Genomic DNA, 11,489 nt, shown 5'->3' with positions numbered 1-11,489 from the left:
CTAAAATCTGTAAAGTGCTAGGTTATTGATAGATCTTTATTATTTAATCTTGCTAGATTTAGTTCTTCGTAAGGAGTCCGTCTAGGGTTGATTATTTATTATTGTTTATTAAATCAATTAAATATTTTAAATTGCCTTTGATTTCCGCGCTGTAAGGTTGGATTTCGTATAAAGGAACTAGATCATAATTAATTAGGTGACCGTAAGGGAACTTGATTTTTAATACTGGTGTGCGTTAAAACTTGTTAGAAACCCATAGGTGACTCTTGAGAAGGGACAGGGGTCCTGTTCGGGTATTTTTTTAAGTGTCTATTTTACGATCCCATTCCATAACTAAATATTTTCCCGGGTTAAGTCATAACTGAAATTTAAGGGATTCTAGCCTAGGTAGTTTTCTCATCATCATCTTATTTTCACAACAAACTTTGCTTTTGTTTAAATTACTTGTTTTCTTAATTAGTTTTTAATTATAGTATTAAATTAGTATTTTAAATAAAACCCCCCAAACAAATATAAATTAATTAGTCGTGTTTTCGAGTCTAATTAGCTAATAAACATAATTTAGAGAGTCTCGTGGGTTCGATATCCGGACTTACTTAGCTTTACTAGAGTCGACCGGTTCACTTGCCGGTTAGTAGTTTAGTCGAGTTTAAGAGAGTCTAGAGTATTAGTTAGTGTTTATTTTTAGTTAATAATTATGAAAATACTTTTAGCACATCAAGTTTTTGGCGCCGTTGCCGGGGACTCTTGGCGATCGCGTTATTAGCTTTGATTAGACTTTCTTGCTTTATACGTGCTATTTGTTTTATTTATTGCTTTGAGTTGTAGGAGACTAATTTTAATTGTTAGTTATTTTAATCTATTTTCAGTTTTTTTTTATTTTATTTTCGAGTCTTTATTAGAGTCTACCAATTTTGTTTTGTTTGTTTTTCAGGTACATGCCACATCTGCGTTCGCAAGGACCGTCGTTCGATTATTTTGGACCTACTCCTTTGAAGTCCGAGGCAAGTTCGTCTGAAAAGCAACCAATCACCATAGATACTTCACCGAAATCATCACCCACCAATTCACCAGCAAATTTACCACCACCAAGTCCTAGACCTATTCCAATGGCCGAGAATAACCACACCGTGTACCAGCAAGCTTTTGAAGGGTTCCATGGAGACCACTCACCCATTGTCACCCCCGAAATTAACAAACCTAACTCGTGGCAGATCCCATCCTATGTCATGAACAACATCACCAATCACCACCAGTTCCATGGCCGTGAAGATGAAGATGCACCGGCACACATCAACCGTCTGACCCGTGTGTTCAAAACGTTCAACCTGCAAGGTGCTACCCGGGATGCGATCTTCCTTCACCTGTTCCCATTTACACTTTCGGATCTTGCCGCCACTTGGCTCGATTCGCAACCTGCTGGAACGTTCACCACATGGGAGGCACTTCGCGATGCATTTCTCAAGAAGTATTTTCCACCTGCTAAGGCCTCTCGCCTCCGTGATCAGATCCACTCCTTCCACATGGAACCGGATGAGGCGTATTACCAAGCTTGGGAGCGTTTTCAGAATCTGCTTTCCCGTTGTTCACAACATGGGCTCACACCTTGGGCCCTCGTTGAGAAGTTTTACAATGGGCTTACTTATGAGGCTCAAGTGAGGTTTGACACAGCCGCTGGGGGCAATCTGATGGACAGGAAGAACGTAACCGAGTGTAACGAGATGTTTGAAGTTTCGCGCAATCTGAATACGCGAAGAAGCCACGAGGCGGGAATTCCAATCCCGTCACCAGTACACCCTCATCAGCTCGAGGTGTGCACCAGGTTAATCTGGATACTGGTATGGCTGCTGCTTTGGAGAATCTCACCCGAGAGATAAAAGAGTTAAAAGAATAAAGTGGATAAGTGTGAGATGTGTAGAGATGGTGATGGTACGCTGGAGTGCCCGTTGATGAACAATCAAGATGTTGATTTTGTGGCTAGTCAGAACCGGTTCCCTAATGCGTACAACAACAACAATCAGAAATGGAACAGCTACAAGAATCAGAATCAGAATCAAGGGTAAGGTAACTCGAACTGGCGTCCGGCCGGTGGGCCACCAGGTTTTCAAGCCCCATATTACCGAAATCAAGGTCAGTATAACAGTGGAAGTTCTAATGAGCAAAGTTCGGGTAATGGGAAAGATTCGAGTGGTGGTATGGGAATATTAGAAGAAATGATGCAGCAAATCCTTAATAGAGATCAAGTCACTCAAAAGACCCTTGCCGACCATGATTTGCTTTTGAAGAATCAACAATCAGCTATGCTCGACATGCAGCGAACCATTGGCGATATTTCCCGACAGTTGAATGAAAGACCTTCGGGACAGTTTTCAGGTTCTACTCAGCAAAATCCGGCCACTCAAATTAAGGCGATTACTACTCGTAGCGGTAGGATTTTAGGTCCCGAGGTGCGTCAGAATGAATCTGAAACGGAAGATGGGGAGGTGATGGATGAAGAAATCGAGATGGAAGTACCGGGTAAAGTGCAGAACACCGCACCAGTAGCACCGCCAGTAGAGAAGAAGCCGGTTGAAGTCCGGCCATCACCTTTGATTGATCACTCTCGTATCCCGTATCCCGCTCGCGCGAAACACCAAAAATATACGCGGGAGTATGGGCACTTTCTTGATATGTTCCGACAGTTGAAAATTAACCTCCCGTTCATTGAAGCCCTCCAACACATGCCGAAGTATGCAAAGTATCTTAAGGACCTGTTGAAGAGGAAGGATAGGTTGGGGGAGGTATCATCGATTCCGCTCATGGGAGATTGTTCTACGGTAGTATTGAACCGCGTACCCGAGAAGTTGTCGGATCCGGGTGTGTTTACAATTCCAGTTTTGTTTGGTAGTGATGCGATGAGCCAAGCATTGGCGGATTTGAGTGCAAGTATTAATTTGATGCCGTATTCTTTGTACGAGAAGTTGGATTTAGGCGAGCTTACACCGACTTGCATGTCTTTATCGTTGGGCGATCGTTCGGTTAAATATCTACGAGGTATTATCGAGAATTTGCTAGTGAAGGTGGATAAGTTCATGTTCCCGGTTGATTTTGTGGTGCTCGATATGGAGGCTGACGAGAAGGTTCCCATTATTCTTGGTCGTCCGTTTTTACGAACCGCAAAGGCACTTATCGATGTGTATGATGGGAAGATCACGCTTCGGGTTGGTGATGAAAATGTTACTTATGATGTCACAAGGTCGATGAAGCACCCGAGTGATCAAGATGATTTCAGTGGTCCATGCCATTCGGTTTATTTTATTAACTCTTTTATTGCAGGTATGGATAAATGCTTTGACTACATTTGTGATACGGATATAGTGGGAAGTAATGGTTTGGTCGATTGTGATGATTTGGGTAAGGATGAGTCGTGTGAGGACGACTCAGTCTGTGATGAGTTGGCTGAGATTTCGGGGTTGCCCGAGATGATTGAGGTAAATGAGATTAGTTGTGAGAGCGAGGCGGGTTCCGAGGAGAAACCCGCTCCGTTGGAGTTAAAAGTACTCCCGTCACACTTGGAGTATGCGTATCTTGATGAGGGCTCGAACTTGCCCGTTATTGTGTCATCCAAGCTGACAGAAGAACAAAAGACGAAGTTGATAGACGTGTTGAAGCTACATAAGGGGGCGATTGCATGGCGACTTTCCGATATTCAGGGCATTAGCCCCGCTTATTGCACACACCAGATTCTAATGGAGGATGAGTACAAACCGGTGGTGCAACCACAAAGACGCCTTAATCCGAACATGCAAGAAGTTGTGAAGAAGGAGGTGTTAAAGTTGATGGATGCCGGGATGATCTACCCGATTTCTGATTCTCCATGGGTAAGCCCGACCCAAGTTGTTCCAAAGAAGGGAGGTATGACCGTTATGATGAATGAGAAGAATGAGCTTATCCCTTAGCGTACGGTTACCGGTTGGCGAGTGTGTATTGACTATCAGCGGTTGAATGATGCCACCCGAAAAGACCACTTCCTGTTGCTGTTTATTGATCAGATGTTGGAGCGTTTGGCAGGTCAGCAATTTTATTGTTTTCTTGACGGTTTTTCAGGTTATTTTCAAATTCCCATTGCACCGGAAGACCAGGAGAAAACGACTTTTACATGTCCGTATGGCATATTTGCATATCGTAGCATGCCATTTGGACTATGTAACGCTCCGGCTACCTTTCAGCGTTGTATGGTGGCCATCTTTCAGGATATGATAGAGACGTCTATGGAGGTATTTATGGACGATTTTTTGGTTTACGGTAAATCTTTCGATCGGTGTCTGGCTAATCTTGAGAAGATGTTGAAGAGATGCATTGAAACGAAGTTAATTATGAATTGGGAAAAGTGTCATTTTATGGTGACGGAAGGGATTGTGCTGGGTCATAAGATCTCGAGAGATGGTAATGAGGTGGATCGGGCAAAGATTGATACTATAAGTAGACTTCCTCCACCGACAAATATGAAGGCGATTAGGAGTTTCTTGGTCCATGCGGGTTTTTATCGGCGATTTATTAAAGACTTTTCCAAAATTACCCGCCCGATGACCCGACTCCTCGAGAAAGATGTACCATTTGTGTTTGATGATGAGTGTGTGAAGGCGTTCATGTTTTTGAAAGAGAAGCTCGTAAGTGCTCCCATTCTTTGTTCTCCCGATTGGAGTTTGTCGTTCGAGCTCATGTGTGATGCTAGCGATTATGTGGTTGGAGCGGTTTTGGGGCAAAGGCGAAATAAACATTTTCACCCCATTTATTATGCTAGCAAGACGTTGAATGATGCTCAAGAGAATTACACCACCACCGAGAAGGCGCTTTTAGCCGTTGTTTTCGCATTTGACAAGTTGCACTCGTATCTCGTACTTTCAAAGACCACCGTTTTTACCGATCATGCAGCCTTGCGTTTTCTCTTCCAGAAGAAAGACGTGAAGCCTCGTCTTATACGATGAATTCTTCTAATTTCCGAGTTTGACATCGAGATTAAAGATAAGAGGGGTGCGGAGAACGTAGCGGCCGATCGTTTATCCCGTCTAGAGGACCCGAGGAGAGAAGAGTTGCGTGAGGAGGAGATTGGAGATACATTCCCTCATGAGTCGATCGATTTTGTTGTGGCTGAGAAGCAAGGTATGCCTTGGTTCACAGATTTTGCAAATTATTTGGCTAATGGTTTTGTGTTAGAGGGTATGACTACGCAACAAAAGAGGAAGTTCTTTCAAGATGTGAATCGGTATATGTGGGATGACCCGTTCTTGTTCAAGATTGGTGGTGATCGGATTCTGAGGAGATGTGTGACAAAGGAAGAAGGTTGGGATATTCTTAAGCATGTTCATGAAGGGTTGACTGGAGGTCATCATGGTGCGCATGCTACCGCGCAGAAGGTGTTTGATAGTGGGTTCTATTGACCGACGGTTGTTAAAGATGCTGAAGAGTTTGTGAAGCTTTGTGATACGTGCCAAAGAACAGGTAATATTTCATCCAAGAATGAGATGCCTCAAAACCCCATACAAATTCTTGAAATCTTTGATGTTTGGGGCATCGACTTCATGGGACCGTTTCCCACATCGTATGGTAATAAGTATATTTTGGTGGCGATTGATTATGTGTTGAAGTGGGTGGAAGCCCAAGCGTTGGCCACGAACGATGCACGAGTTGTTGTGAGGTTTCTTAAGAAGTTGTTTACTCGTTTCGGTACCCCATGAGCTATTATTAGTGATCGGGGCACCCATTTTTGTAATACCGTTATGAAGAAAGCATTGGCTCGATATGGAGTTACTCATCGTACCTCTACCGCCTATCACCCTCAAACGAATGGTCAAGTCGAGAATGCAAATCGAGGGGTGAAGAGGATTTTGGAAAAGATGGTTGGAGCGAATCGAAAGGATTGGTCGAAGAAGTTAGACGATGCATTGTGGGCATTCCGAACCGCGTACAAGACTCCGTTGGGTACTACACCGTTTATGCTTGTTTATGGTAAGTCTTGTCATCTTCTAGTGGAGTTGGAGCATCGTGCTTATTGGGCGTTGAAGACGGTTAATGTCGATCTTACCGAGGCCGCGAGGAAAAGATGCTTTCAGATTCATGAGTTAGAGGAGCTTAGGGATGCAGCATATTCCCGATCGTTAAACATCAAAGAAAAGACGAAAGCTCTACATGATTGGGGTTTGAAAGGCGGCAAAGAGTTCAAGAAAGGCGATAAGGTATTATTATTTAACTCTAGTTTGAAGTTGTTTGCAGGAAAGTTGAGATCAAAGTGGACGGGACCGTACTTGGTGAAAGAAGTTTTCCCATATGGAGTAGTGGAGTCGGAGAATCCGGATAATGGAACGTCATGGAAGGTGAATGGTCATCGCTTAAAGCACTATCTTGGAGGACCGGAGGAATCTATCGAGGTGGAGGAAACTCCTCTCGATCCGTCGTACTGAATTGTCACACGTGATTCTTGAGTGAAAACTCAAGTGTAGAGTTTGTACATTCTTTCCTATTTTTATTTCTATTTTATTTTTATATTTTTCCTTGAGTCATTAACGTAGTTTTTTCTTTTTGTAGTTTTTATTTGTTTATAAGTTTTGTAAGTTTTGAAGGAAGATAGAGAGAAGATCCCCTTGAAGTTTAATGCGAAATTCAAGTGTGGGGATGGAGCAACAGGAGCCGTATACTTTTATGTTTATTTATTTGCTGCTTTTATTCATGTTTATTGGATGGGTCGGTCGGTTTGGTTACATACTTTGAAAGATTAATATCTATCAGGTCGATAAGATGAATTTTTAGATATTGTTTGTATTGTTGTCGTTTTCGTTCGTGTATGAAAGAAAGGAGATACTGGTTGTTGAGCATGTTCGGAGATGGATGGCATCTATGGAAAAAGATTTTGGCATCATATTTCATTCGCATACTAACAGCTAAGTCTTTTCCTTTTTACTTTGTTTTTAGTCTTTAATTTTTAGCTTTGTTTTGTTCTTATTTATTTTTGTATTTTTTTTAGGTTTTGTTTTATTTTAAATTTTTTTGAGTCGTGTTTTCGTCCCTGCATTGAGGACAATGCAAATTTTAAGTGTGGGGATAGGAACACATGTCTTTAACTTGTTTTGTCATCTTTATTAAAAAAAAATGAAGTCTTTAACTTGTTTTGTCATCTTTATTAAAAAAAATGAAAAAAGTTTTGAAAAATGTCCCTTGATTTTGTTTCTTTTTGCGTATAAATGGTAGATAAGGATATTTATCGGGAATCGGTTTTTCAAACTACTAATAATAAGATATAATTAAAGAACATGCACTTAACTTGGGATGTGTCGGTAGGCACAGCCTTGAGAATGAAAGGACAGTTTGATAGTTGGTTTTAAACATGATAATATGATTTTTAGTGGGAAACATGTTAAGCCTGTATAAAATACGAGATGAAAGGTCGGCCATACTCAAGCCTCATTTTTAGTTTGATAGTAGAAAGTTATGAATTTTAAAGAAATATAAATACGCTATTATACGATGCTTTGGTAGGTTTAAACGTTAAAATATACCATGTAGCCTGTGATATAAACTTAAAAACTTACACTTCTAGCTTTAGTGGTTAACACTTCATAGGCGTATGGTTTTATAGCCTTAAATCCTGTATTGATAGGATGCCTCGGGTTCGGAAACCATGGGTCTTTTTACGGTTGTTCATCTGGGTATCTTCGGATATTTAAATAAATAAAAGCTTTTAAGCATAAACCTGCAGTTTACTGCCAGTACACTCACTTACATTAATTACAGTGAAGTAAAATCTTGATGATCCAGTGATCATCCCGCTGTTGGTCATACGTGGTCCTCTTACTTGCGTCCCATACCATTAAGAACAGGATCAACTAGAGACACGACGTATGTAAACCGACAGATGGAAACTTGTAAAATCACGTGTGGTAATGGGTCCGAGGTATTGCTTGGTAACGGGGGTATGTCATGTAGTGGGGAACACTTGCTAGTTAGTTGAATAATTGAACCTTAATCATATCTAATGGCTGCTTGGTATACTCTGATGTTTAAATTTAGGTGGATAAACAATATCCTTGATCGTCTTAGCTATTTATGAAAAATATGCAACAATGTTTTTAATCTGCTATTATGAGGTTTAAGTCAAGTTGGGGTGGTTTGATCCGGTAAAATCTAAAATAAAACGGGTCTTGACTGTGGGTTCCATTAGATTATAGACAAAGGCATGGGTTTAAGTGGACAACAATATCGGTGATCGCAGTTTTTTGCGTTGTTCTAAATTTTAAGATAACCTATATGTTTTTAAAACCGTATTTCTCCGATTCTGATCCCATTGCAATTAGACTTTTTCAGGGACGACAAAGTTTCAAGTGTGGGGATATTTTGATGTGGTCTAAATTATATATAAATTAATTAAGTATTCCCAACACTTTTGAGTTGTTTTCAGTTAGTTTTTCTCGAATAATATTCTTATTGGTCGGTATTTGAATTATAAAGGTTTGAATTGAAAACGAGTTAAAACAGTGTACTTAAGCTAAATAATATGTCATGATTCTAATAATAAAGAAAAAAATATATAAATGAAACAAAGTTGATTTGGCTTAACAGTTACATAACGTAAAATAAATTAATATTTATTTAGATAAGCTAATATAAATAAACTATTTCGAATAATCAATATGATGTTTTAAAAGAAATTCTTGTACTCTTGAGTTTTAAATGTGAACATGCTATTTAAAATTTAATTTGGAGTTTGGGCTACATTCATGCAGGAAGAATTAATAGAAGACGTGGGCCGTGATTTATTTTTGTGGGCTATACAGAATTGATAGGTCGGTTAAGAATAAACTAACATAAATAGGGGAATCATTGGCAGAAGTAAAAGAGGAAAAACTAAAAGGAACAAACGACGGAAGCTTAAAAAGAAAAGTTGGGTTTTATTAGTCGAATTCAGAGAGGCAGAAGGCAAGGAGTTTTGAAAGAGAAAGCAAGTCGTTGGTTCGAGTAGATCGCATCTGGGTTCAACACCTACTCATCCAAACATCCTTATTATTTGGTTTGAATTTATTATTTTCGTCATAAATTTATTATTTGAACCTATTTATTATCTTTTGGTCTTGAGTATGGTTGTTGGCTAAACCCTTATACTGCCTAGGTTATGATGAACCTACTTTGATGCTTTGATTTGACTTGGGATTATTTATCGTTATGGTTTTTATGTTTTAGTAAAAGATTTATTTATATTAAATTGATGCATATGGATACTTAGAATTGTTTGATGAGTTTTGCTCCATAATTTTCCTTGATTATTGTTTTTCATATGATAGGTTACTATTAGATCAATTACTTTGTGTTCTTGATTATTTTATGATTTGATTTCGCGATAAGGTCATAGGAATAATATTGTCAAATAAACTTATGTGTGCTGCTAACCTAAAATCTGTAAAGTGCTAGGTTATTGATAGATCTTTATTATTTAATCTTGCTAGATTTAGTTCTTCGTAAGGAGTCCGTCTAGGGTTGATTATTTATTATTGTTTATTAAATCAATTAAATATTTTAATTTGCCTTTGATTTCCGCGCTGTAAGGTAGGATTTCGTATAAAGGAACTAGATCATAATTAATTAGGTGACCGTAAGGGAACTTGATTTTTAATACTGGTGTGCGTTAAAACTTGTTAGAAACCCATAGGTGACTCTTGAGAAGGGACAGGGGTCCTGTTCGGGTTTTCTTTTAAGTGTCTATTTTACGATCCCATTCCATAACTAAATATTTTCCCGGGTTAAGTCATAACTGAAATTTAAGGGATTCTAGCCTAGGTAGTTTTCTCATCATCATCTTATTTTCACAACAAACTTTGCTTTTGTTTAAATTACTTGTTTTCTTAATTAGTTTTTAATTATAGTATTAAATTAGTATTTTAAATAAAACCCCCCAAACAAATATAAATTAATTAGTCGTGTTTTCGAGTCTAATTAGCTAATAAACATAATTTAGAGAGTCTCGTGGGTTCGATATCCGGACTTACTTAGCTTTACTAGAGTCGACCGGTTCACTTGCCGGTTAGTAGTTTAGTCGAGTTTAAGAGAGTCTAGAGTATTAGTTAGCGTTTATTTTTAGTTAATTTAGTTAATAATTATTAAACTACTTTTAGCACATCAATGCCCTTTCTTGGTACCAAAATCAAGCGAACAACTAACTATTTGGCTCTTAGACTGAATTCAAACAAGAAATGAAGCTCCATTTTGGCCCTTCAACATTTGAGAGCCATGAAGCTACTCTTTTTAAACTAGTCCAAGCATCCAGTGTCAAAGACTTCAAAACTGAGTTTGAGAAGATAAGTAATCGGGTTACTAGGTTGTCTCAACAGGCCTTGAAAAATTGCTTCATTTCTGGTCTTAAACATGCAATTCAAACCGAGTTGGCACTCCGTCACCCTACCACCCTTCACGAGGCCTATGGACTCACTTCTTTAATAGAAGACAAGCTCAACAGTAGGCTACTTGCCTTACCTCCCACAACCCTACCCAAACACAACATGCCGCGCAACCTCCGCTAGTGTAGTCTATACTCTACCCGTCAAACGCTTAACACCCGCGGAAATGCAATCCCGACGAGCCGAAGGTCTCTGTTACAGTTGTGACGAGAGGTATCAGCTGGGTCACGCTGTCAACCCCCTAAATTCCTTTTGTTGCATTCTGCTGATGCTTAACCATGGTCCAGTCTTGAGGACAAGGCCGTTTTCGAGGACGGGGGAATTGCAATGGGTCACAAGCCTTGAAGCCACGCCATCACCAACATGTTGCCTTACTTTATGCACGCATGTTACCTTTTTTATTTAGTTAATTATCCATGTTCCCATGTTCTAAATACGCATTAATTTCACGTTTCCATGTCTCCACTTAGTGGATCTTCACGTTTATTGTTTTGATGTCTTTAAGGTTAATTTAAGTAATGAAAAAGCAGTAGAAAATTGATCAAAAAGGTCTCGTCTTCCTCTCTGCTATCTTCTTAGAGTCTTACCCGCTTAAGGGTTATAACATATTATCTCAATTGAATGGTAATGATTTATTTCATTTCTTTATCTATCCCATTACCCCATACCAGGTTGGTTCTGTTTTCCTCACCATAATTTATTATTGTTTTGTAATCAACGTCTTCCAATATATATATATATATATCAACACTTAGATACACAAAAAATGTTAAAAGTTTCGTTGTATAACCAAAATATGAAAAGAATTGTCCTGCATATTGTGGCCAAACATGATCTATTTGGGTAAGATGACATGAAGTATAACCGTTTGTATGAAGGCAATAAGCTCCTACAGTAGTTCTTGCTGTCATTGTTATATTAAACAGTTAATATGAAAGCATCGGTCTTTAGAATGTATGTTTAGACATGGGCACATGGCTTTGAAAAAGGCAAGTTTTGGTGATATTTATGAGAAAGAAACATCCTACGTTATTATCACAATACTATGTTTTTGGTAAGACGATGTGA

At 39.1% G+C, this 11,489-nt stretch overlaps 1 protein-coding gene and 1 pseudogene across 1 annotated transcript; both read left to right on the top strand.

Moving 5' to 3' along the window:
- The first annotated feature begins 1,910 nt into the window (after positions 1 to 1,910).
- On the top strand, positions 1,911 to 5,420 carry LOC143613287 (uncharacterized; annotated as a pseudogene).
- Positions 5,421 to 5,876: 456 nt separating this feature from the next.
- Positions 5,877 to 6,440, top strand: LOC143613286 (uncharacterized). The gene is made up of 2 exons (XM_077087037.1): positions 5,877 to 5,961; positions 6,010 to 6,440. Exons 1-2 carry the CDS (start codon positions 5,877 to 5,879, stop codon positions 6,438 to 6,440), a joined length of 516 nt encoding a protein of 171 aa, XP_076943152.1.
- Positions 6,441 to 11,489: the final 5,049 nt, after the last annotated feature.

The sequence above is a fragment of the Bidens hawaiensis genome, unplaced genomic scaffold (assembly GCF_021521415.1).
Source record: "Bidens hawaiensis isolate Kalapana, Puna unplaced genomic scaffold, B.hawaiensis_p1.1 tig00037140_1, whole genome shotgun sequence".
In the NCBI taxonomy this organism is placed as follows: Eukaryota; Viridiplantae; Streptophyta; class Magnoliopsida; order Asterales; family Asteraceae; genus Bidens; species Bidens hawaiensis.
Note: the sequence above shows the minus strand (reverse complement) of the source record. Positions and strands in the feature narration are given on the sequence as shown.

Coding starts and splice junctions, on each gene's coding strand:
- LOC143613286 (XM_077087037.1), top strand. CDS start 5,877: ATGGTTGGAGCGAATCGAAAGGATTGGTCGAAGAAGTTAGACGATGCA. Junction 5,962..6,009: donor CGCGTACAAGACTCCGTTGG/GTACTACACCGT, acceptor GTCATCTTCTAG/TGGAGTTGGAGCATCGTGCT.